We start from the raw sequence: 27,514 nt of genomic DNA on the forward strand, positions 1-27,514 counted from the left end.
CACATACTCACATCACAATCATGGCAAATATTAGTAATTGCTAAGAGCCCTTCTTCCTCCTTAGTCCACATTAAGGCTAAGATTCCTTCTCAATACGGTATTCCATTTTACAAAGGAAATGCATTTTTTAGTTGTACAACTGAAAAATTTAATTTAAAACTAGATATTCTGTGAGACTTTTATCAAAAACCCCAAAATAAATTGCAAAAACCCCTGTTCAATCATTTAATCACATATTCAGTAACTATTCACTGAGCATATTATGGGAAAGGCAGTATCTGATATTAGGACATGAGAATTAAAAATTTCATTCATAAGTAGTCACATGGGAAATTTTTTTTAAAGCACCTCTGAAACACAAGATCAAAAATCCTCTGAGGAGAAACAGATAATTCCCTGAAACAGGCAAACATATCGTTTGTTGAAATTCTCAACGGATGTTCCTTGGAATGACAAAATGGCTGTTGACTTCAAGCTGGGTACCAACAGGCAATATATCTGTGCTCTGAATCTTAATCACTCCCACTTAAAAAACTTCATTTCCTTTTCACCCACTCTCCCACTCTTTATCAGGTCTTTCACAATGTCCTTACAAGAGCTACAGCTTCAGCTTCACTCTCCAGGCATTGCCCTCTACCCTGGTCTTGACCTCCTCAGGTAGGAGGATAGAGAACTGCTTCAGCAGTAGCAGCTATAGATAGGATCTGCTCCTTCTCAGGATCTTAGATGACAGCCATTCATAGGATCACCCAGAACTGGCTTAGAGCATCCCATAGACCAGAGATGTCCTGGGAGTTGAACTACCTAAAACTGGCAGGAAGTCAAAACTAGGGAAGACCATCTAACCCTAGATTCCTTTCCCTAACTTAACCATTAGAACGCCTATCTGCACTGGGCGAGTGTGCCCATCCTGAGAATGGGCTTCTACTGGAGTCTTCTTGGGAAGAAGAGAGATCAGGGTGACAAGACGATCCGATAGCTCCCCACTAACTCATGGGGCTAAACACTTCCTTTCTTGCTTGTATCACCGAACACCAGGAGATTTGGTGGGCTTTGTAGGGGCAATCGGAAATCCTGCTTTTCTAGGAACTCAACTAGAACTGGGGGTTGGAGGGTGAGATTCCTCTCCCTGGAGAATGAGGTTGAACAAAAAGGAAAATATGAGGAAGAGCAAGCCTAACTGGCCCGGCGCCTCCTTACCCCCCTCCAGCCCCGGCTACACAGGTCCCTAGGGTCCCCTGGCATGCCCAGAACGCTCTCCTGAGCGCCGCTCTCCCAGGACTCTAAAACTTAAATTACCGGAGCAACCTTAAGTTCACCCCCTCAACATTGAGGACAAGCTAAATTAGCACCTCCGCATTTAGCTCCGCCTGCGGCTGCTGCACAGGCGTAGTTACCGCCTTCCCGCACCCTCCCAAAGCCCAGGGTTCCTCGCTCCCTCTCTAGGCTTCCGGGGGCGGTTTTCTATTGTTGGCCGGAGGAGCTGCCCGGGTCCTGTCATGCCCAACGGCCAGGCCCCGGCTCCCGTGCTCGTGCACTGCAGCCCCGCCACGCCGGCGCGGGGAAGGGCTGCTGCCCAGCGGGCACCCACCGGAACCGAAACCCCAGCGCCACCCTCTCCCCTGCCGCAGGAGGCGGCCGCTGCGGGTCCGAAGGCCGCGGGCCTCCCGGGCCCACCCTCACCCTGCAGGCCGCTCCCGCGCCTCGCGTCACACCCGACTTGGGCTCCGGGAAAGGGAAACGTCATGGAAGCCGAAGATTTCCAGGAGGAGTTGATCTGCCCCATCTGTCTGGACTATTTCAAGGATCCAGTGTCCATCGAGTGCGGTCACAACTTTTGTCGCGGCTGCCTGGAACAGATTATGGCAACGGCCGGTGGCTCGTTCCCCTGTTCCTTGTGCGGGCAGCCGTCGTCTTCCGCCTCACTGCGGCCCAACTGGGCCCTAGCCCGGCTCGTGGAGAAGACGCAGCGCGGGCACCAGGGCCCAGCGTCCTCCATTCTGTGCTGTCGCCACGGGGAGCCACTGCGGCTCTTCTGCGAGGACGACCAGCGGCCCGTGTGTTTGGTGTGTAGGGAGTCCCAGGAGCACCAGGCCCACACTTTGGCGCCCATCGATGAGGCCTTCAAGAGCTACCGGGTGAGCGGGCCGTTAGGGGGCAGCCGGTGTTGCCCGGGAATGTTTACCGTTTACTTAACTTATTTCATAAAAGATCCTCGAGGTGGTTCCTAGTCTCATTGCAAACATGAGAACTCCTTGAGACTCAAAGAAGTTATGCTACATAGACCTTAGAGTTGGAGTTCAAACTGGGAGTGGGGAGGGCGGTGCAAAGTTCATCACTGTGGAGAATTTTCAAGGGAATGACTATCTCTGGGAACTTTTAGTTTGACAGACATCCTGAAAGGGTGTATACCAGTGCTGTCCAATAGAAACAATGCAAACTACATATGTAATTAAATATTTTTCTAGTGGTAAAAAGAACAGACGATGTTAATTTTTAATAATATATTTTATTAACATAATTATCCAAAATATTGTTTAACATTAATAGTTATGAAGAATTATCAGTGAGATAGTTTACTTTTTTTTTCATAGTATGTCTTTAAAATCTGTGTGTACTTCATTTATAGCACATACCAATTCAGACTGTCCGTATTTCAGGTGCTCAAATGGCTAATGGATGTTGTATTGGACAGTGCAGGTCTATCCTATAGATGTCATAGACAACTGATGATTTGGGAAAAGCCTGGCTTGGAGTGATGAGGCTAGGTTTTGCTACTAGCTTCATTCATCAGTGGGAAAATCACTTAATGTTTTAATTGTAGATTATCTGTCCTGTCTCTTGTGTTAAGAAGCTTCAGTTGAATAAATCAGTTTATCTTACTCTGCTCTAGCCACACTGGCCTTCTTGCTTTTGTTTCAAGGCTGTTCTCTCTCTCTACCCACATCTTCCATCCTTTAGATCTTACTCGCTTTTAGCTTGAAGACCTTCCTTGATCATCCTTTCCAGAGTAGTCCTACCCCCTTCCATTACTGACGGTGTAACTCCAGTGGTCTCCAACAGAATTGGTATCTAGTAAGTACTGGTTAAATGCATGAATTTAATGATACAAGTTAAAGTGTTTTGTAAACTATAAACTGCTGTATAATTTTATCAGCTAACTACAAACAGGAATCATGCAAAGCTGGACAAGGACATATACATTAATTCCATCATGCAGTAACATTTATTGATGCTACTTTATGCCAGGCATTGTTCTAGAATTGGTCATAAACAAATGAAAGACACAAGTCTTGTCTTGTAGGATACATAAGCACGTAGCCCAGTAAATTAAGTGTGTGAGAGTTATCTAGGTTTGTGCCAAGTACACAAAAGGTCTGAGGTTGGAATCATCAGTGTGGAGAGAGGAATGGCTTCACACAAGAGTTAAACATAAGTTTACTCCTGGAAGGTGAGTATGACAAGGTAGGGGGAGGATATTCAAGCCAAGGGAATAGCATATTCAATTTGGCAGTGTGGAATAGCATGTGATATGTAAGAGGACTAGAGGTTGCTTGGTATTTCTGTAGTGTAGAACCCTGGAGAGAAGATGGTGGGAGTTGAGGTTGAAGAGTCAACAGCCATGTCATGAAGTATCTTGGTCACAACTTTCTCTTTGAGGCAGTGGAGAGTCACTGAAAGATTTTAAGGCAGGGCGTAACACCATCAGTTTTTTTGTTTAAGAAAGTTCACTCTGCCATCTGTGTAGATGGAGAAGATCAGTTAGACTGCAGTTGCACCATTTCAAGCAGGACATAATAAGGCCCTAAATGAGTGCAGGACAGGGATAATAAAGAAGAAGGAATGGGTCCATTATGAGCTGAAGTTAAATGTCTTGGTGACTAATTGGACTTGATGGGTGAGGGAGAGAGGAGTCTATGGTGGCAGCCCAGGTTACTAGTGTTCATTTTGGAGCATTTTAAGTATGAAGTAATTGTGACAGGAAGTCCAAGGAAGGACAGGAGGTAGGGGGCTTTGGAGGCTTGAAACAGTATTTTAGAATTGTTAGCTATCCTTGAAGTCATAGAATTAAGCAGATGAGAGTCCCCCAGGGAAACCACATAGAGGGTTAAAAAAGGGGGAGCGGGGATAAAGGGAAGTTTGAGAAACACCAGTGCTTAGTAGCCAGCAAAAGAGATTGAAAAGACTCATTAGAGAAATGGAAGGGAAAATACATTTGTGGGTAAGGGCTGAGGCAAATGTAAGTGGATACATATGAAAGTGGAAACATAGCCCTTAAATCTTTATTCTTCAATAATAATGATAATAATAGCTATCAGTTATTATTTACATACCACCCACAGTTCTGAGCATTTTCTATATAGCAATTCTTTAATTCTTAGAGCAACCCTATTAGATGGATTTTATTATCCCCATTTTGCAGATGAGGCAACTGGTACATAGAGATGTGAGGTTACTTGCCCAAGGTCACAGCTAGGAGGTACCAAAGTTTAAACTGAGGTTCTCTAACTCTTAGTCCCTTGTACTTTTCACTGTCATATCTAATCTAGCTGAGAAGACTTCTTGGAAGAGGTGGGATTTCAGAATTAACTAAACTGTCCAGCAGGTTGGGGAGACTAGGTGAGAGTAACATTAGGATGGCCTGAATGTCACAAGGTCGATTGGAGTGGTGTTCAGGAGTCACTTCATTTGGCAGAATTCCCCAGTTTCTGTCCTTCTCTGTACCCTCCTTTGCTTGGTCACTGCTCCATTTATCCATCTCCTCCGTTTATCCATCTCCAACTTCATCCGTACCCCCCAGTTAGTTAGAGAAAACATTAAGTTACTCTTGGGTAGAGGTACTCTGTTTTCAAGCATCCCATTCCCAGTTCATACTCAGATGGGTGGACTGTGTCTTAAAACTTGGGAGTTCCCTATGTCTGAGGAAAACATCCCCATTCTACACTCACACCTGAGCCTTGCAAACAGTGTGCCAGAAGCTTTCTCTCAGGATCTGAACTCCTGAGCACTGCATCCAGAAAAGCAGCTTTGATGAATTTCTGCCCCACTTCATTTGCTCTCTTGGGCCACACCAGTGGCCCAGGATATACCTTAGGATGACTTGGGAGCACTTTTAAGAAATACTCAAGCCAGTGCCCTCCCCACCCCTCAGGCATTTTGATTCACTTGGTGGTGTCTTTGGCATCTGCAGTGTTTAAAAGTTCTTCTAGGTTATTCTAATGTACAAATAGGATAAAGAATCATGGACTTATGTCTTAATATTTTCACAGAGGGATATCTCAAGAAGTTATTTAGAACGTAAGTTGTTTTTAAGAGAGTCATCAGTGGTGGAGGAGAAAGGAAGAGAAATAGCTTCATAAACTTCAGGGAGCAAATGGTTTGCGTGGAAAAGGCTTCCAAGCACAGCTCTTCTTACCCTCATGCCAATATTTAGTCTGCTGACTCTAGGAGCTAATCCCTCCATTGCTGTTAATTTATTTAATAAATATTTTTGAACACCTGTTTTGTGTCAGACACTGTACCACAGTACTAGATATAGCACTAGGGATATGATGGTGAACGAGACAGATAAAAAGACTTTCCATGGAGCACACAGTCTAGTTGGGCTGTTCATCTCATTACAAGCCTCACATATACACCAAATTTGACAGTGATCAAAAAGTGATAGTTATATAATTGAACAAAGGAATAAAATTATTTGAGATAGCTTACTGAATAGCAGGATAGCGTACCTATTTAACAGCTGGGGGTAATAAATAGATTTTATAATGTTGGAAAACATTGTGTTGGAAAAAAAAATAGCACAGGTGATTTTATGATATAAAAATCCCTTTATAACCTAATTTTATTTCCCCCAAGATTTTACTATGCAATTTCCAAGCATACATCAAAGTTGGAAGAATTTGATAACACTAGTATACCCATGTCTAGATTCTTCCATTAACATTTTATTCTATTTGTTTATCACCTGTCTATCCATCTGTCTTTATCTTCTCTTCATGCATCAATTCTTATTTTCTTTTGAAGCATTTTAAAATTAATACAGACAGTACACTTCTGCGTATACTTAGCATGCCTATCATTAACCAGACAACATTTGTTTGTGGTATTTTTTTGAAGTAACATTAAATACAATTAAATAGACACATTTTAAGTGTACATTTCTTGAGCTTTGACAAACATCTGGGTACCCCAAGCCCTCTTCAAGATAAAGAACATTACCGTTACCCCAGAATGCTCCTCATGCCCTTTCCCAGTTATTCTCTTCTCTCTTCCCTCACCCAGTACAACCATGGCGCTGATTTTTTTCCACCACAGATTAGTTTCGTCTATCCCGGACTTTATAGAAACGCACTCTTCTCTATGGGCCCTTTTGCTTGGCATATTGATTTTGGAATTTATCCATCAATAGTGTGTTACTTTTTACTGCCAAATAGTATTTCATTATGTGACCACACTGCAGTTTGTTTATCCATCTTCCTAATAATGGATGCCAGGGCTGTTTCCGGTTTTTGGCTCTTAAAATAAAGCTGCCGTGAATTTCTCATACAGGTCTTTTTGTAGACACATGTCTTAATTTTCCTTGGGTCTAGGAGTAGAATTGTTGGGCATTAGGATTAATGTATTTTTTTTTAATTAATTAACTTTTTTATGGTGACATCGGTTAACGAAATCCAATAAGTTTCAGCTATACACTTTAATAGTAAGGCATATATGTATTAACACTGTGTATTCAGCTCCATAGTTAGATTTCTGTCACCACATATTTGACCCCCTTTGCCCAGTCTACCTCTCCCCTCCTTCTCAAACCCTACCCTCTGGTAACCGCTAGTCTATTGTCTATGTGTCTCTGTTTGTTTGTACTGTTCATTTGTTGCTTTTAGGTTTACATCCCACGTATAAGTGATAGCGTGTGATTTTCAACTTTTTCTGTCTGGCTTATTTCACTTAGCATGATTATCTTGAGGTCCACCCATGTTGTCTCAAATGGCAGTATTTCATCTCTTCTTACGGCTGAGTAATATTTCATTGTATACATACACCACAGCTTCTTTATTATTGTAGGACACTTCGGTTGCTTCCGTGTCCTGGCCACCGTGAATAATGTTGCTATGAACATTGGTGTGCAAATATCTTTTTGGATATGGGTTTTCAAGTCTTTGGGGTAAATACCCAGTACAGGGATTGCTGGATCATATTGTAGATAAATTCTTAGGTTTTTGAGGAACCTCCATGGTGTTTTCCATAGTGGCTGTACCAATTTGCAATCCCACAAGCAGTGTACGAGGGTTCCTTTTTCTCTGCATTCTCTCCAACATTTATTACTTGTTCTATTGATTATAGCTATTCAAACAGGTGTGAGGTACTATCTCGTGGTTTTGATTTTATTTTTCCTAATAAATAGTGATGTTGAACATCTTTTCATATATTTGTGGGCCATTTGTATGTCCTCTAGGGAGATGTGTCTGTTCAGGTCCTCTGCCCATTTGTTGATTGGATCATTTGGTTTTTTGTTGTTATTGAGTTGTATGAGTTCTTTGTATATTTTGGACATTAGGCCCTTCTCGGAGGCATTGCTTGCAAATATATTTTTCCATTCAGATGGTTGTCTGTTTATCTTGTTGATGATTTCTTACACTGACCAGAAGCTTTTTAGTTTGATGTAATCCCATTAATTTATGTTCGCTTTTACTTCCCTTGCTTTTGAGGTCATAAAATCCTCACTTTAAGTCCAAAGTCCTTGAGTTTAGTTCCTGTGTTTTCTTCTATGCATGTTATTGTTTCAGGTCTTATATTCAGGTCCTTAAATCCATTTTGAGTTAATTTTGGTGCGTGGCGATAGACAACAGTCTAGTTTCATTCTTTTGCAGGTGGCCTTCCAGTTTTCCCAGCACCATTTATTGAAGAGGCTTTCCTTTCTCCACTGTATGTTTTTGGCTTGTTTTGTCAAAAACTATATGTCCATATAAATATGGGTTTACTTCTGGGCTCTCGATTCTGTTCCACTGGTCTGTGTGTCTATTTTGCTGCAAATACTGTACCGTTTTGATTACTATCACTTTGTAAGTATAATTTGAAGTAGGGCAGAGTGATGCCTCCAGCCTCATTCTTTTTTCTCAGGATGGCTTTGGCAATCTGGGGTCTTTCGTATTTCCATGCAGATCTGATGATTTTTTGTTCTGTTTCTTTAAAAAATGCTGATGGGATTTGGATGGGGATTGCATTAAATCTGTATAATGCTTTAGGTAATATGATCATTTTAACTATGTTGATTCTTCTAATACAAAAACACAGAATATCTTTCCATTTCTTTGTATCTTCTTCGATTTCTTTTAATAGGGCCTTATAGTTTTCGTTATATATGTCTTTCACATGTTTCATTAAATCTATCCCTAGGTATTTTATTCTTTTTGTTGCAGTTGCAAAAGGAATTATTTTTTCTACTTCTTTTTCTGACACTTCATTATTAGAGTATAGAAATGCTATGGATTTTTGTATGTTGATTTTATATCCAGAGACGTTACTGTTTTTGCTTATTCTTTCTAGTAGTGTTCTTGTAGAGTCTAGGGTTTTCTATATAGAGAATCATGTCATCCATAAATAATAACAGTTTGACTTCTTTGTTTCCTATTTGGATTCCTTTGATATCTTTCTCTTGCCTGATTGCACTTGCTGGAACCTCCAATGTTATATTGAACAACAGTGGCAATAGTGGATAGCCTTGCCTTGTTCCTGATCTTAGAGGGAAAGTTCTTAGTTTTTCACCATTAAGTATAATGTTGACTGAGGGTTTGTCATATAAGGTCTTTATTATGTTAAGGTACTTTCCTTCTATACCAATTTTGTGAAGTGTTTTGATCATAAACGGATGCTGTATCTTGTCAAAGGCTTTTATTGCATCTATTGATATGATCATATGATTCTTATTTTTTTAATTTGTTTATGTGGTGTATCACATTAATCGATTTGCATATGTTGAACCATCCCCGTGCCTCTGGTATTAAACCCACTTGATCATGGTGTATAATATTTTTAATATGTTGCTGTAGTCAGTTCACTAGTATCTTATTTAGGATTTTCGGGTCTGTGTTCATGAGAGATATTGGTCTGTAGTTTTCTTTTTTTGTGTTATCTTTACCAGGTTTTGGTATCAGGGTGATATTGGCCTCATAAAATGCATTGGGAAGTATTGCCTACTCTTCGATTTTTTGGAAGAGTTTGAGAAGAATAGGTATTAAATCTTTGAACGTTTGGTAGAATTCACTGGTGAAGCCATCTGGTCTTGGACTTTTACTTTTTGATAGGTTTTTGATGATTGTTTCAATTTCCATACTGCTGATAGGTCTATTTAGATTTTCCAGTTTTTTTTTTTGATTCAATCTAGGAAGGTTGTATTTTTCTAAGTACTAGTTCATTTCTTCTAGGTTGATAAATTTGGTGTTATATACTTTTTTCATAGTAGTCTTGTATGATCCTTTGTATTTCTGCGATGTCAGTTGTAATTTCCCCTCTTTCATCTCTGATTTTGTTTATTTGTGTCCTTTCTCTTTTTTCTTTGGTGAGTCTAGCCATAAGTTTGTCAATTTTATTCACCTTTTCACGAACAAGCTCTTTGTTGAATTTATTTATTTATATATTGTTTTCAATTTCATTTATTTTTGCTCTAATTGTGATTATTTCTTTCCTTCTGCTGACTTTAGGCTTCATTTGTTCTTCATTTTCTAGTTTTTAAAGATGAAGCGTTAGGTTGTTAATTTGGGCTCATTCTTGTTTTTGGAGATAGGCCTGTAGTGATACGAACTTTCCTCTTATGACTGTTTTTGCCATGTTCCAAATTTTGATATGTTGTACTATCATTATCATTTGTTTCTATGTATCTCTTGATCTCTCTTTTTATTTCTTCCCTGACCTAGTTGTTCTTCAGTAGCATGTTGTTTAATCTCCATATATTTGTGGTTCTTCCCACTTTCATTTCGCAGTTGATCTGGTTTCAAAACATTATGATTAGAGAATATGGTTGGTATGATTTCAACCTCCCTATATTTGTTGAAGCTATCTCTGTGTCCTAGTATGTGGTCGATTCTTGAGAATGTTCCATGTGCACTAGAGAAGAATGTATAAGCAGCTGTTTTGGGATGGAAGGCTCTGTATATGTCAGTTATGTCCAGTTGGTCTAATGTGTCATTTAAGGATGTTATTTCCTTATTGATTTTCTGTTTGGATGACCCGTCCATTTCCAACAGTGAGGTGCTTTGGTCTCTTTCTACTTATAGTTCTGTTAGTAGTTGCTTTACATATTTCGGGGCTCCCTGATTGGGAGCTTAGATATTAATAAGTGTTATGTCTTCTTGGTGCATGATTCCCCTAATTAGGAAGTGTCCCTCAGTTTCTTTCTTTACATAATTTTATTTTGAAGTCTATTTCATCCGATATTAGTATCACTACTCTCGCTTTTCTCTGAATGCCATTTGCTCGAATTGTCATTTTCCACCCTTTCACTTTGAGTCTCTATTTGTCTTTGGAGCTGAGATGTGTCTCCTGGAGGCAGCATATGGTTGGATTTTGTTTTTTGATCTATTCTGCAACTCCGTGCCTTTTTATTGGTGAGTTTAATCCATTTACATTTAGGGTGATTATTGAAATATAGCCATTTTATCTTTTTGCTTTCTGGTAGCTCAGTGTTTCCATTGCTTCTTTGTCTTTGTGTTTCTGTTGGATTAATGTATGTTTAGTTTTACTCCTTTTCCTAAAGTATCATTGTATCATTTCACAGACGTACTAATATTGTATGAGAGTTGCTCCACATCTTGCCAACTTTGGTATTGTCAGTCTTTTAAATTATCTGACTTTAAGCACTGTCATTTATAAATGATTGAAAGAAAAGTAATACCTATTAGTTTTATTATTCTAGGGAAGAGTTAAAAAATTAATTGTGCTGCTTATTTCTTAGTTCTATTCATTTCTTTTTTTCGTCTTTTAAACTTTTTATTTTGATGTACATCTGGACTCACAGAAAGTTGCCTTAGGCCATTCTTCAGCATTTGATAGTTTTTACCAGTTTTTAATTTAAATCTTTTCTTTCTTTGGTGTATAAGAAACCATTTTCCCATAGTTTTTCACCAACCATTCAGCTTCTTTGCATGACTTTCATCCTCTGCATACCCCTTGTAGTTGTTACCATTTCTAGCCTTGATCTTCTTTTTATTCTGTTAGAATCTTACTGGATAATTTTACTCACACCCATGGTTTCAGCTGCTACCTGTGCTTTAACCCCTAAATCTGCTTCTGCAACTCAGATATCTTTCCTGACTCTTAACTGCTAACTATCCCCTTGGATGCCCCACAGATATCTCAAACTCAGTTTATTCAAGTCAAATTTATTTTCCTTCATTCTATTTACATACTGTTCATCTTCTTATATTTTCTAATTTGGTAAATAACCTATAGTCTGTTGACTTAAGCCAGAACCCAGGGGCTAAATCTGGACTCCTCCTTCCTGTAGGCATTCGGTCACCAGTTCCTATTGGTTTTCCTCTTGTGTGTGTCTCTAACCTGCCTTCTGTTGCTAACGTCATGTCTCACATTCTGCTATTAGGTGCTGCCCCTCTACAGCCCGCTTTGTTAATGCTGATTGACTCATTTTATTTTTAATAGCTTATTCAGTTTTTAAATTACATAAAATGGTATTTGTCTCTTGTAGACTTAAAACGAAACAGAAATTTATAAAATTTCTAGTTTTCCCTCCCCTAACTTTTAAGCCATTCTTATTCCCCAGAAATAACCAGTATTAATAATACTTAGGTGTATATCATTCTGGATATTCTTTCTGTTCACCCATGCATGCATGTGTGCACGTGCACACACACACATGCACGCGCGCGCGCACACACACACACATTCTTTTCAAAATAATTATACAATGCCATTGTTTTACAGCTTAGTTTTATCTTAATATAACATGCCAATATACAGCTACCTGAAATTTATGTAGAGTATCAGAATACCATAATTTATTTAATAATTTCTCATTGATAGATAATGAATAATGCAGCAGTTAATACTCCTATACATATTATTTTTGCTAGTGCTTTGTTGCGTAGATTATTAGAAGTAAGATCATGCACATTTTAAATTTTAAGTCTTACCAATGCCCTTCAAAAAGATGGCAGTTTTTTACTTTTCTACTATTATGGTGCCAGAGACTTTCTCCCTTGCCAATACTAGGCATTTATTAATCTTCTAACAATTTTTAGTTTTTCCACCTTAATAGGCAAAGTGTACATAGTGTTAGAACGATTTCAGATCAGAATATTATACTGAAGACAGCCTGTGACTGTCTTCATTGTTTTCTGAATATTGTTTTCTGTTTGGATTAGGTGACTTTTAGCTCTTAAACAAGGAAGATCCTCAGAGGGATGATTTTTCTCTGATATATGTTTCTGCTGGCAGGATAAACTTCTTGCGACTCAGTGGAGTCTGACAGCCAAGGTGAAGAATGCCATGCATTTACAGGACATGGAAGTGAAGAATGCAACAGAGTGGAAGGTAACAGCAGAAGTGGTTGGGCATTTCTTAGCCCTGAGGTTCTTTTAGTCTGAGACTCCTTATGGGGTTTCACTGAGAAGAGGTTGTATGATGTCATCAGTTATCAGAATCCTTGCAGATAAGGTTAGAACAGGAAGTACATATCTGTTCCTACTGACCTGCGGCTTTGGGTGATGTGAGTTTCATACACTTCATCTCCATATCTACCTCTATTTTAAAGTAGTGCCTCTCTCTTTCCCATGGTTTCTGAAGTATGTGCCCTAGGTTGGAGTTGGTTTGGGTCCCTGGCATTGTAGAAAGTAAATGGAGTTTGCTTTCAGAGATGCTAGTCTACTTGGGAGGCATGATATGTGTACATCCATGCATATCTAAAGATTTAACAAAACTAAACAGTAGGTGTTCTGAGGGGTAAACTAAATAACAAATGTGAAAGTGCATTTTAGTTTAAAAAGTACACAAACAAGGCATTGCTACCAGTAGTAGAGACTCAGATGTTACAAAGATGAATTAATGCTATAAAGACTAGTATAAAGATATCAAGTAAGTATAAATAGAGGAGTAGTAGAAATTTGTGGGGGGTGGGTAAGAGCTTTTCTAGAGGAGGTGATTAGGAGGGAGGGACCATGGACTGTTTGGGAGTCATGTGCAAGGAGTTTAGGAAGAAGGACCAGTCAGAACAAGGACTGAGAAAGTCTCCTGTGGCTATAGAACAAGATGAAGATTCAGCAATTGAGATTAAGTGCAGAGTTTGCAAAGCTGCACCGCTTTCTGGATGAAGAAGAGCAACTCTTTCTTAAGAGACTGAGAGTAGAAGAAGAAGAGACAAAGAAGAAATGGGATGAGAATACATTAAGGCTCAATCAAATAATCACTTCCTTGAAGGAGCTCATCTTAGAAGTCAAGGAGAAGAACCAGAGCTCCATCCTGGAGTTGCTTCAGGTGAGACAGGCAGGGGAGGGGTTACTTAACATTGCTAACTGAACTCTCTCTTGTCTTTAGAGCTGAATGTCTTTCCTAGTGAGTGGGTTTAATAGAAGAAATATTTTCTCTGTTGATAATTGCATTACTACTGTCATACAATTAAAGAACCAAAGATTTACTATTCAGAAGAAATTAATGTAAAATGTAGGTATAATTCACTTGGTCTCATTGTTTATCTAGGATGTGTCTAAGACTTCTATTTGTCTTATACATTTATAATTTTTTGTTAAACAAAACAAAATCACAAAGTAGATAATTGTATCAACAGTTTTTAAGAGAAATTTATCTTTCTCACTGAATTTTAATCATTATAATCATGGCTTGATATAATTTTGTTCTTAGCCCTAGATTTTGATTAGTATGTTCATGTAAATAATTTTTATACCTAGCATCTTTTAAAAGATCATATAATTCTAACTAATTAGTCCTTAAATTTGGGTCTTTAGACCAGTTTATTATCATAAATTAATTTTTTCCTTTATATGTTCTGTAAGTAAAGTGCCCTTATAGCTTCTTTCAGTTTTTGGATGCAGTCCAACTTTTGTGACTGCCTCTTTTTTTCCTCTTACTGAAATAATTTACCTTTGGTCTCAGAGCCCTCAGAACTTCTCTTTTCTCCATCTCATGTGACTGAAAATGAACCATTGAAGGGTGTTCTCAAGAATACCTTCGATCTACTATTACTATTTTTTTCTCATCAGTAGGAGACAACATTCTATTCTACTCTTAAGGAAGATGGAAACACGGACCCACCGACCAGTATTTTCAACAAGAAATTGTTAGCTGGGAGTTATATGGTATCTAGATGTAATGATTTCTAAGAATTATCTAGAACTTTTACAACCTCTTGAACAATGAAGTTCCTATTACATATCCAGTCATATACCCTAGCAGAATCCTTGAAATAACACATTTAAATTAAACACTTTTATAAATATAAGTTTAATGTCTAGTCAGAGTCTGAAACCTCAGAGGTACACATGAGCCAGCAAAATGCTTACAAAAAAACATATCATCCAATATAAGTGTGAGGTTAGGCAAATGATTAAAGATAGAACTGGATCGTAGAATCTCAGAGCCTAAGAGGACTTATTTTACTAATTCATTCATTCATCTATACATCTATTCATCTATCCCTCCATGTTTTTCATTTATTCCTTCACTTTTAGTCGATAACTCACTTCCATTCTTCTTAGAAACATTGAAAATAAAAACATTCATTGTGCTTTAATCTTTTTATTTGCAAAATATACAGTATTGCTTGGGTTTATGTATTTTTAAGTTATGCAGTGAGAGTTCTTGTTGCATTCTGTTTCTTGTTTTTTTCCTTGGGCACTATCTTTTTAAGATTCATTCTTGTTACTATATATACATTTAATCCATGTGTCCATTCACCATATTTTGTTGCTTGGTGGTAATCTGTCAAGCTACAGTGAAATCATTAATATCTTCTCTTATCATTATTATTTTTTTCCTTATAGATTCTTGGGTTTGCTCTTTCTTCAGCCTCTTGAGTTGGTATGCTTAGCTTATTTATATTTATCCTTTTTTCTGTTTGCTGATAAATATATTTAAGCTATATTTACTTCTTTCAGTATTACTTTAACTAAATAAACATGTTTAAAAACATTTTAAGTAGAACATCCATAGAGAAAATATATAAATCATAAGCTTGACAGATTGCTACCAAGTGACCCACTCATGTAACCACCAAAAAAGTCAAGAAGTGGAGCACACTGGAGATGGTTCCATAGTGTAGCAGTTAGCACATCTGCTTTACACACAGAAGGTCCTGGGTTCGTGCCCCAGTGGAGCCATAGTCCATGGTCTGCGGCCATGCCACCCTGAACAAGCCCAATGTCTAATCTCCATAGCTAAGTAGGGTTGGGCCTGGTTAGTACTTGGAAGATCAGGTGCTGTAGGCATAAATAATAATAATAAAGGAAGGAAGGAAGGAAAGTAGGAAGGAAAGAAGGAAGGAAAGAAGGAAGGAAAGAAGGAAGGAGAACACAAGTAGCATCCCAGAAACCCTCCTCGGGCCCCCAGTCAGTTTCCCTTCCCTCCTCAAAGCTAGTCCCTGTTGAGACTTCTCACACTGTTTTATTTTGCTTATTTTTGAATAAGAATCTTTCTGTATGTCTGGCTTATTTTGCTCAACATTACATTTGCGAGATTAATTCATGTTGTAGGTAGAAGAGATGTTTGTTTTCATCACTGCATAGCAGTAATTCTCAACCAGTGATTTTGTTCCCCAGTGAGCACTGTCTGGAGACATTTTTGATTGTTACAACTCAGGGGTGGTTACTACTAGCATCTAGTGTGTAGAAGTGTAGAAGCTATGGATGCTGGTAAGCATCCTATAATACACAGGACATGCCTTTGCTCCTGCTCCCAGCAAACTTATTCGGCCCCAAAATGTTAGTAGTGCTAAGGTTGAAAACCCTGCTATATAGTATAGCTGTGCCTCGGTGTCTGTGGGAGATTAGGTCCAGGATTCCCCCAGGTCCCTTATATAAAATGCGTAGGATTTGCATATAACCTATTTATATCCTACCGTATACTTTTTTTCCTCCTCTTTAATCCCCCGCCCCACCACTTCCACCCCTGACCTATGGATGTTGCTGTTTCCCCTTAAGAACTGGATCTCTGAAGGCGGATCATCTTCCACATGCTCGGGGCATGGTCTGTGGCTCCACCTGGGGCCTGAACCCAGGACCTTCTGAGTGTAAAGCAGATGTGCTAACCACTACACTGTGGAGCCACATCCAATACTGTATACTTTAAGTCATTTCTAGATTACACATATATGTATATAATACAACATAAATAGTTGTTACTTTGTATTTTTTAGGGAATAATGACAGGAGAAAAATGTACATGTTCAGTATACATGCAATTATGGTAGGCCTAACTACAATTAGCAACAATGTAGCATTAAAAAACATCTTTTCTACCTATAGTTGGTTGAATCCATAGATGGAGAACCCTGTGGAGAACCAACACTATTCCATTGTAGCAACATACCAAAACGTATTATTCCTTTTACTGTTAGGAAAATTTGGGTTGTTTCTAGTTATTACTATTAACAAAAAAGCAGTTACGAGCATGTTTCTTTTTAGTGCACATATGTATACGTCGCTGTCAGTTATGTACCAATGAAAGCAATTCCTGATCACACTGGTTGTACCAATTTACACTATTGTAAGCAATCTGTGGGAGATCCAGTTATTGTATATCCTCATCAATACTTAGAATTGTCAGCTATTTCATTTTAATTATCCTAAATGATGTATAATGTTATCTCATACCCTCAATCAGCACCTCTTCTCTCCTCCTGAAATGTAGATAGCATTTCTTTGATAACTAATGAGATTGAGTAATTTTTCAAATGATAATTAACCATTTGGATATATTCTTTTTTTTCAAAAAAAAGCTTTTTTGAAGTATAATAATATTATATAATTCATCCATTTTAAGTGTACAAGTGAGCGATTTTTATAATTTTACTGAGTTATGCAATCTTTACCACAATCCAGTTTTAGAGCATTTGCATAAGATCTCTTTGTGCTTGTTTATAGTTAATCCTATTCCAAACCCCAGCCTCAAACAACTTATTTTCTGCATCTGTAAATTTTGCTTTTTTGAATATATCATGTAAACAGAATTTTAAAGTCTGTGGGCTTCTGTATAGGGTTCTTTCATTTGGTAATAATGTTTCTGAGGCTATGTCGGTTTTGTATTTGCATTTTTTTTTTTTTTAAATTCTTGAATGGTATACTGCATTTTCTTTATCTTTTCTCCAGTTGATGGGCATTCGGGTTGTTTTTACCTTTTGGCTATTATGAATGGTGCTCCTCTGAACATTTGCCTGCCATTCTTTGTGTGAACATATATTTTCATTCCTCTTGTTAGATAGTACAAGCAGAATTGCTGGGCTGTATGGTATATTTATATTTAACTTTTTAAGAAATGAAAACCACTATGAGATACCATCTTACACCTTTAGAGTAGCTATAATCAACAGGACAACTAATAACAAATGTTGGAGAGGATGCGGAGGAAAAGGAACCCTCATACACTGCTGGTGGGATGGAAAATTGGTATACCACTATGGAAAATGGCATGGAGGTTCCTCAAAAATCTAAGAATTGACCTACCATATGATCCAGCAATCCCTCTACTGAGTATTTACCCCAAAGATTTGTAAACTCATATCTGAAAAGATATTTGCACACCGATGTTCATAGCAGCATTGCTCATGGTGGCCAGGACATGGAAGCAACCAAAGTGTCCTATGATAGATGATTGGCTAAAGAAGCTGTGGTACATATATACATAAGAAGAGATGAAATAATGCCATTTGTGACAACGTGGGTGGGGCTCAAGATAATCATGCTAAGCGAAAATAAGCCAGACAGAAAAAGTTGAAAATTACATGACATCACTTATACGTGGGGTATAAACCTAAAAGCAACAAATGAACAGGACAAACAAACAGACTCATGGACATGGACAATAGACTAGTGGTTACCAGAGGATAGGGGGTGTGGGAGGAGGTTGATAGGGTGAAAGGTCAAATATGTGGTGACAGAAAGAAATCTAACCTTGGATGATGAATATACATTGCAATATATTTACGCTTTACTGTTAAATTGTACACCTGAAACTTAATGGATTTCGTTAACCAAAGTCACCGAAAAAAAAAACCAAAAAAAAACAAACAAAAAAACCTGCTAAACTGTTAATTCAAAGTGGCTGAACCATTTTAAATTCCCAGCACATCCTCACCAACATTTGTTATTGTCTGTGATTGATAGAGAATAGATGGAGAAGTAGGCAAAAAGCCATGAGAGAGTTAATGTCAGAGTGCTAAAGGAGAAAGAATAGGGTTTCAAGAAAGGGATTGATGGACATTGTCAAATAGTACAGAGAGGTCACCTGAGAAAAAAGATGATGTTGTGTCAATCCATTGGCTTTGGCAGCATGAGATCATATGTCACGTTAACAAAAGCAACTGAGAGAAAAATACCTGCCCACAAGTTGAGTACTAGGTCTCAAAAGGAAGGTACATAATTTATTTATTTCTTCTCTTCACAGGATCCAAAAGATCTGTTGACCAGGTATGAGCTCCTGCTTTCTTATGGGGGCCTGAGTGGAATAGTAAAGATACAGTTTGAGCAGAGGGGAAACAAGGCCTGGGCTCCATTGGGTAATCCAGACACCCTGTGAGAGGTCTGTGGTAGAGGAATTGTCTTCACTTTTTCAAGGAGAAATGAGAGAGAAATGGTCTGAACTTTGGGCTTGGAACCTTCACATGGGAGTTAGGGATCTTGGCTGCCCTAGTTATCTCCTAAGAAGAATAGCCTTCTATACTTTTTTTTAGGAGTGAGGACCAGAATATGGACTATACCTTTGAAGTTCTAAAGGTGAACACCGTGTGCCATATACCATTGATGAAGGAAATGCTGAAGCTATTCCAAGGTGAGCAGAATTTCTATGACTTGGAGCTCCCTAGAAGTCTTTTAAATAAGAGAAGAAACTGAAGTCTGGAAAGGAAAGAGGAAACAGAGCATGTAGATAACAGGAGTGTCAGGAAAAGTGGTAACGACTTAGGAATAGATATATGTTTCATTAAAAAAAATTTTGTTTAACACATACTATGTGTTATAAGGTACTAGTAATTCAAAAAGAAAAAGACCTATTCCTTCTAAGAACTCATAAGCAAATTGGATAGACACATATCACTTACTATAAAGTGGGATTCAGTGTTTATCAGTGGTACAAATAAAGTGTTACAGATGTACAGAGGGAGAGCTGTATTTGGGGTGAAGTAGGGAAGTTTTCATGGCAGAGGTGACAGTTGGTTCTGGGATTTAGGGATGAGTGGGAGTTTGCCAAGTGGAAAAAAGGGGTGTACTCTTCTAAGCAGAGGCAACAGCATGAGCTAAGGTATGGAGAAAATGGAGCAGAAGGTATCCAGTGCGACTAAACTGTAAGATGCATTGTAGGGAAAAGTTGAAACTGAGGTTGAGAAGATAAGTGTAGGAAAACTGAAGATAAACTTATTGGATCTCCAGGGAAGTACCAATATATGTACATGTTGTAAAAGCTATGCAGACAGTTCTCACATACACATCCCTGATTGAGAACCATGTTGTGGATGTCCTCTTCCAGGTAAAATGAAGTAACAGAGACTGGATTTACTCTTTTGCCTGAAATTCAGTTAATTAAAAATAAAACAAAAAACAGACAAAACAAAACAGTACTAGAAAGAAAAGTTTTCAGAACACTGGGCATTAGGCAGTGAAGGACAATGATCCCTGAAAATTGTGAAACAGATGAGGCGAGCCCTATGATTGCTTCAGCCTACATCCTTGAGAGAGTTTTCAGGCCATCTCAGGAAGGATTAGCAGAGGTGGAACCAGGTGGACTCCATGGGTAGAGGAATGAAATTGAGAGTCCAGGGAGAACAAAAAAGTGACAGTTCTCAGAGTATTGGACAGAGTACTGGAAAGGAGAAAACTCTATGTATAGAGAGAACTCTGATGATGTGCAGAGGCACCCCCTGAGTTTTCAGCAGAGTACCAATTACCACATGCTTGTAAACTACCCAAGGTTGAGGAAGCAGGTTTCTAAAATGATTAGAAGGAACAGTTTGTGGTGCTCATACAGGGCTGGGAACAGTGCCTGTACCTACAAGCAAGACTGGAAAACTCTTAATTCATGCGGCACTGGACAGAGTACTCAGGAAAATCTTGCCTCATTAGTAAGCAGTGATTAGCCCTATGCTGAACAATGCTTTGGATCTAACTTACAAATCATGAAAGCAAGACCCAAAATGATCAAACTATTTGCAACTAACTGCATCCCAGCATAAGCTCAAAAAGATTGATTGGAATTTTAAAAAATGTGACCTGTAACGAGAATAATCAATCTAAACTGACCCAGGATTGACCAGGATGTCACAATAAGCATAGGACAGTAACATTTTTATAATCTTTCCATAATAGACATATAGAGATAAGGAAGATATATAAAAAATCCCAGATCAAATTTCTAGAGATGAAAACCACAGTGACAGAGATGAAGAATATTGGTTGGAATTAATAGGTGATTAGACATTAGTGAAGTTGAAAATGGAGCACTGGAAACTGCAAAATGAAACACACAGAGGAAACAAAAACAAAAAATGAAAAGTGCCTTAGTGAGCTGTGGGACAACTTCATATAGCCTTATATGTGATAATTGGGGTCCCTGAAGGAGAGGAGCAAGATGGATGACACAAAAAATAGTTGAAGAAATAATGGCCCAAATTTTCACAATTTGTTGAAAACTATAAGTACACAGATCAGATAAGCCCAATAAACCTTAAGCCCAAGAAATATGAAAACTACACCAAAACCAGTGATAATCATGTAAGCCAATTCCTTATAATCTCTTTCTCTGTGTATTCATACGTAGTCTGTTTGTTCTGTTTCTCCTAGGAACCCTGACTAATATAGTTAATTGAATGTTTAAGTGGACAAAATAACACCATAGAGTCTGTAACATTTACAAGTAAAATATACAGGAACAATAAATAGCGTGAATGTTGGGAGGGGAGAGATGGAAGTATACTATATAGTTCTTATATGTGAAGTGGTATAATATCACTTGAAGGTAGACTCAGTTTAAGATGTATACTATAAGCCTCACAGCAGCCACTAAAATAAAGCAGATTTATAGCTAATAAGCCAACAAAAGAGATAAAGTGGAATCATAAAAAATGTTCGATTGATCAAAAAGAAGGCAGAAAAAGGAAAAGAATAGAATAGAAAACATGTAATGATGATAGATAAAAAGCAAATTATATTAATAATCATATTAAACATAAATGGCCTGAATATTCTAATCAAAAGATGGAGATTAATTGGATTGGATAAAACAAGTGTCAGCTATATGCTGCAAGAAAAGCATTAAATATAAAGCCCCATGTATGTTAAAAGTAAAACAATGGAAAAAGATATACCACGCTAACATTAGTCAAAAGAAATCTGGAGTGGCTATTTTCATATCAAAGGAGATTTCAGAGCAAATATTACCAGAGATAAAGAAGGTCATTTTCTGATAAGTACAGTCAATTCATCAGGAGGACATAACAGTTCTAAACATTTGTATATCTAATAATAGCTTCAAAATACATTAAACAAAACTACTAGAGCTGCAAGGAGAAAAAGACAATCCACAGTTACAGCTGGAGTTTTCAGTACTTTTTCAATTTTTAGAATAAGTAGGCAGAAAACAGCGAGGATATAGTAGGCTTGAAGAACACTAGCAACCAACTTGACCTCACTGTAGAACGCCCAACAACAGAATGCACATTCTTTTTAAATGTATGTGGAATGTTTTACTAGATAAACCAAAGTATCCCATAAAACAAATCTCATTAAATTCAGAAGGATTCAAGTTATACAAAGTATGTTTTCTGACCATAATGCATTTAAGTTAGCTATTAGTAACAAAATATCCTTGGATGATCCCCCAAATGTTAGGCAGCTAAATAACACACTTCTCGATAACCCATGAATTAAAGGAGAAATCAAAAGGGAAATAGAAAGTACTTCGAACTGAATGACAAGGAAAACACGACACATCAGAAATGGTGGGATGCAGCTAAAGCAGTACTTATGGAAAAATTTATAGCTCTAACCTATATTAGAAAAGAAAGTTCTCACATCAGTGATCAGTTTCTACCTTAAGACACTGGAAAAAGGAACAGATAAAGCCCAGAGTAAACAACATAATGGAAATAGAAATTATTGCAGTACAATACAGGAAAACAGAAAAAATAATGAAACGAAAAGGCCTTTTTTTAAGAATATTGATTTTGTCGATATACCTTTAACCATAATGACTAGAAAAAAAGAGAAGACACACATTACTGAAACCAGAGGGCAACTGAGTCTGAGGCTTGTGCTGCCTGTGCCACTAGACTGATGCAGAAGTTGGAATATTTAGAATAAGCATTTATTGTCAGAGCACGGGTGAGCTGAGAAGGCAGCGGGTTAACAACTTAAAAACCACCTTGCCTTATCAGTCCAGCTGAGGGTACTTAAGGGAAAATCAGGCATTATTCTAGGGGCTACGAGACGGTTCTGGGGGGAATCTATTATGCTTCACAGAGTTGTTCCTCTGGCAACATGGTCCTCTGGTGGCTTTAGCGACCCAGAACAAAGATGGGAATAGTCTGGAAAGAAGGCTAAACCAGAAGGATTGTGATCAGCAAGCATAACAGCATTAATCATAACTTTCAGGGCAACTTTTTATTGCAGGTGATGTTCCAAGCTCTGGGTCAAGCTTCTGGGGGCAGTCTACTGTTAAGCTATAGGACAAGGGAACGTGAAGCCGGGGACCCTTAAGACCTCTACTGTGGAGGTCCCAACTGGGCCCTTCTTCATTACTAACATCAAGAAAGAGAGGCAACATCACTACATATTCTACAGATGATGGTAGGATAATAAGCGAATATTATGAGGAACTTTATGCTGATAAATTAAACAACATAGGTGAAATGAACAAAGTCCTTAAAAGACACGAATGACCGAAACTTACTCAAGAATAAATAGATAACCGGAATAACATCATTTCTATTAAAGATTAGTGTTATAATTAAAAACCTTCCCAAATGGCTTCACTGGTGAACTCCCCAAATATTTAAGAAATAAGTATCTATTCTATATGAATTCTTACAAAAAAATTGAAGAGGAAAGAATATTTCCTAATTTATTCTATGAGGCTACATTACCTTGATACCAAAGTCAAAGACATTACAAGAGAAAAGAACTTCCTGTTGGTGTAGATTAATGTTCCCCATGAACATAGAATACATCTAAAGAGAATTTTAGCATATTGAATGTAACATTAAAAGGTTAATACATCACAACCAAATGGGATTTATCCAAGAAAAGCAGGATTGGTTTAACGTTTGAAAAGTAATTGTCATTTACCACATTAGCAAACCAAAAAGAAAACTATGATCACCTCAGCTGATGTGTAAAAAGCATTGTCAAAACCTAATATCCATTCCTGATTGAAAAACAAGACAAACTAGAGAGATGTGGACGGTCTGAGAGGGAAGAGAATTTGGAGACAGGGATACCAAGGAAAATGTTATAGACACATTTAAAGTGAGAGATACTGAAGGTCCAAGTGAAGACAGTGGCAGTGGGAGTGTAGGAGGAAAAGGACCTGACAATTTAGGGGTAGAATTGATAGGACTTGGTGGCTAATTAGTTATCAAAGGTCAGAGGAAGAGGAGTCAAGTAACCTCAAGATTTCAGAGTGTGAATGTTGAGGGAGAGTTAATGCTCTACACCTTAAAGAATAAAGAGGACAATGATGTCTGCGTTTGAGGGGGGATCAATACAAAGAGGGTGGGAGGGGACTTAGGATAATGAGTTCCATTTTGAGTTATCTGTTGGGGGCTTGTGGAGATGCCCAGAGAACACCTGGAACCAGTGAAGAGAAACCTTGTTAATGATGACATCGTGTACCTGTACGAAGAACCAGCCTTGGGCTAGTTCTGATTTAACAAGTCAGAATTTGTTAATGTTTTTCCAAATTTTATGCTGATTGTGACTTAGGACCATGAAATAACGATCTCCCCATTTTCTAGGTCTTAGCCTTTTAGAGCAGAAAGGAAATGAGGATTTCAGGTTGCTACAGGTCATAACATGGGCCACTAGGTTCACTGAGCATCAATAGAGAGATAATGAGGAATCTCATCTCTGACAGTACTGGTTAGGAGGCGAAGGATGGAACTGAAGTTGTAAAAGATGGGCATTTCTGGAGGAGGGTTGGTGGTAAGCTGTTGCATTATTTATCTCAGCTCTCATTTTCTTTGCAGTGGCTGTCAGTCCAGCTATAGACACAGCTCATCCCAAACTTATCTTCTCCCAGGAAGGGAAATATGTGAAAAATGGAGCATCAGCCAGTTCTTGGCCGTTATTTTCTACAGCATGGAACTACTTTGCTGGATGGAAGAATCCTCAGCAGAACACTCGCGTTGCGGAGAAATTTCAGCACTTACCCTGTGTTTTAGGAAAAAACATTTTCACTTCTGGAAAACATTACTGGGAAGTTGAGAGCCGAGATAGCCTGGAGATTGCGGTGGGGGTATGTCGGGAAGACATCATGGGGATTGTTTGTAGTTCAGAAATATGCCCCAGTGTGGGCATCTGGGCTATTTGTTGGAGTTCTGCTGGCTATCGGCCCCTAACAGGCTCCTCCATAAGTTCTATCAGGCAAGAGCCAGCTCTTCGCCGGGTGGGAGTTTTCCTAGATCATGGTGCTGGAGATATCTCATTCTATAGTGCTGTGGATGGAGCGCACCTGCACACTTTTTCTTGTCCTTTAGTCTCACGTCTCCGGCCATTTTTTTGGTTGAGCCCATTAGCATCTTTAGTCATCCCACCAGTGACTGGTGGGAAATGAGCTCTTCTTTCCCTGACCAAGAATATCTCCCTGTATCTCAGTCTGGGAACATCCATCCCTTGGCCCTCTTCTTTCACTTTATAGATATTGATCCTTGATAGTACAGCAGTTCTATCCATCCATTTTCAATTCATGTTTTGTTCAGCTCCCTGTATGCCCTGTGCATAGACAGATACGGCAGACACTGTTGGTTGCCTTTCTAGTAGCCACTTATTCCACCTCTCTCCTCTTCTGGTATGTACCCACCATGTACTTCAGGAGAAGCAGTCCCATGTGAGGTAATTCTGGCCAATGAGATAGGGTGGGAGATTTTCCAAGGTGAGGAAGCTTTCTGGGGAAAGTTTTTGTAGCTGCTAAAAGAAATGTTTGGGAAGACACATCCCCCTTCTGATGTTAGCAGCTGTATTGGAACTGAGGAGAGTCAGTAACAGTGCGAAGGAGGAAGAAACGTGGTCTTTGTTGGCATTGTCAAACTTGGAATTTCCCAAATCTCAACCTTGTTGTATTGAGATTATTGCTCCATTATTATAAAAGGCAGTTTCAGTTGCATTTTTGTTACTTGCAGTCCAAAGTATCCTAACTGGTGCTCTAGGCACATAGCATGGATATCTCAAAGTTTAGGCTTATTTCATTTTTTTCTGAAACTTAACAAATTTATAGAATTCCTTTCTGCTCAGTCATGTAATTCCTCTTTCCAGTAAGTACTGGTATCCCTCGGTTTTCTGAATCAGAAAATTGGGGCAGTGTTCCCATACTTTGACCATGCTGTTACTCTTCTTCACCTGACCATGTCTCAGCCTCAAGTGTTTGTTGTGCTATCCATTTCTCAAATTCATATATTGTATATACAAATTTATTAATGTCATATGGAAAATGTTTAAAAAAACAAGTATTTACACTGTGCTAGCCTTTTCACATAATGTTCTCATATGACTCTTCTAAAAGCTTGGTGAGATGGAAATTAAAATCCTATTTTTTTCAAATGAGAAAACAAACTTTTAGAATAACTCACTCAGTGTTGCTTAGCTGGCAGTGGGAGCGTTGGGATTAATCCAGACCTGCCTAAGGTGAAAGCCTACATGCTTTCCTACTCTACATTTACTTGTAAGCATTTATTGAATACAGATTGTGGTTCAGCATCATCTTTATTTCTTATTTTCTTACATATTTTTATCTGGTATGTGTATTTTTCTCACTTTACCTTTCTTCCCTAGATTGTATGCACTCTGAGGACTGTGAAAGTTACTGGATAGTTATTTTTTAAATAATGATCGTTTCTCTCATTAAAAGTTGTGTACTTATTGTAGAAAACTTGGAACATATGAAAAATGTAAAGAAAATTAAAGTCACCAGTGATTCCACCATTACTGACATTTTAATGTGTTTCTTCCCAGACTTTGAGCAGATTTTCTGGCAACAATTTAACAAGGCTTCTTTCAAAACTTCCAGCACCGTTCCTAACTCCTCTTTCCCTTCCTATATCCCAGCCCATTCTGGCTTGTCTTCCTATTCAGCCTGTGCAGCCCCCTTATTCAGTGATTTCTACTGAGTTTTCCTTAACTCTCCAAGATACTTGCTGTTGTGAGTTAAATATGTCCTCCAAAAAGATGTGTTGAAGTCCTACCTGTGCATATGACCTTATTTGGAAATTAAGCTGAGGTCGTTAGGGTGGGTCTAATCCAATGTGATTGGTATCCTTATAATTAGAGGGAAGTTTGTACATACATGTGGAAATGCCATGTGAAGACACAGAGGGAAGATGGCTATGGGAGAGATTGGAATTATGCACAAGTGAAGGAATTCCCGGGGCTGTTAGAAGCTGGGAAAGACAAGGAAGAATTCTCCCTAGAAACTTCCAAGAGAATGTGGGTTTGCCAACACCTTGATTTCAGATGTCTGGCCTCCAGAACTGTGAGACAATTCTTATGTTTTAAACCACTCAGTTTGTGGTACTTTTTTATGGCAACCCGAGGAAATTAGTAGGTCCCATCAGGACTTTCTCTAGTATCTGCCTTATTTATATCTTATCCTTGGGAAACTTATCAGTACCTTCCAACTCTTCTTTCTGGGTCATGGAACCAGGTTGATTGGTTCTGCTACAGAATCTTCTCTGACTTCAAGAGAGCTCTTCGAGCTCTTACTAAACAAACTTTATATTTTTCATCCCTTGCCTTCATTTTGTTTTTCTGTTGGCAGTGATTCTAAACCTTTTCCTTTTTCTCTCATGCTTTCATGAGCACCCCATCCCGACCTTTATAGTACTGTAGGGGAGCTAAAACCTTACCCATCTTAGGTTTTCATCAGGGACTCAATGAAAAGATTAACAAGAGAAAAACAGGTTATTAACATGTGCAGCATATATCATGAAGGGTAAAAATCATGATTATATCAATAGGTGCAGAAAAAGCATTTAGCAAAATCCATCCATTTATGAGAAAAACTCAGCAAAGTTGGAATAGAAGGAACATACCTCAACATAATAAAGGCCAAAATGACAAACACACAGCTAACATCA

The 27,514-nt window shown here is 38.4% G+C and overlaps 1 protein-coding gene across 2 annotated transcripts; it reads left to right on the forward strand.

Annotated features, from left to right (window-relative positions):
• The first annotated feature begins 1,440 nt into the window (after positions 1-1,440).
• Positions 1,441-26,366, forward strand: TRIM4 (tripartite motif containing 4). Of its 2 annotated transcripts, XM_036226255.1 has the most exons (6): positions 1,443-2,138; positions 12,451-12,546; positions 13,255-13,485; positions 18,625-18,647; positions 18,911-19,008; positions 24,413-26,366. In XM_036226255.1, the coding sequence occupies exons 1-6, from the start codon at positions 1,500-1,502 to the stop codon at positions 24,997-24,999; spliced, it is 1,674 nt and encodes a 557-aa protein (XP_036082148.1). In that variant the 5' UTR covers positions 1,443-1,499; the 3' UTR covers positions 25,000-26,366. The 2 variants fall into 2 exon arrangements, with proteins under 2 accessions (XP_036082149.1, XP_036082148.1); XM_036226256.1 differs by lacking the exon at positions 13,255-13,485 and having other exon boundaries at positions 1,441-2,138.
• The last annotated feature ends 1,148 nt before the right edge of the window (positions 26,367-27,514 follow it).

Source organism: Rousettus aegyptiacus, unplaced genomic scaffold, assembly GCF_014176215.1.
Source record: "Rousettus aegyptiacus isolate mRouAeg1 unplaced genomic scaffold, mRouAeg1.p scaffold_m13_p_8, whole genome shotgun sequence".
NCBI classification, from domain to species: domain Eukaryota; kingdom Metazoa; phylum Chordata; class Mammalia; order Chiroptera; family Pteropodidae; genus Rousettus; species Rousettus aegyptiacus.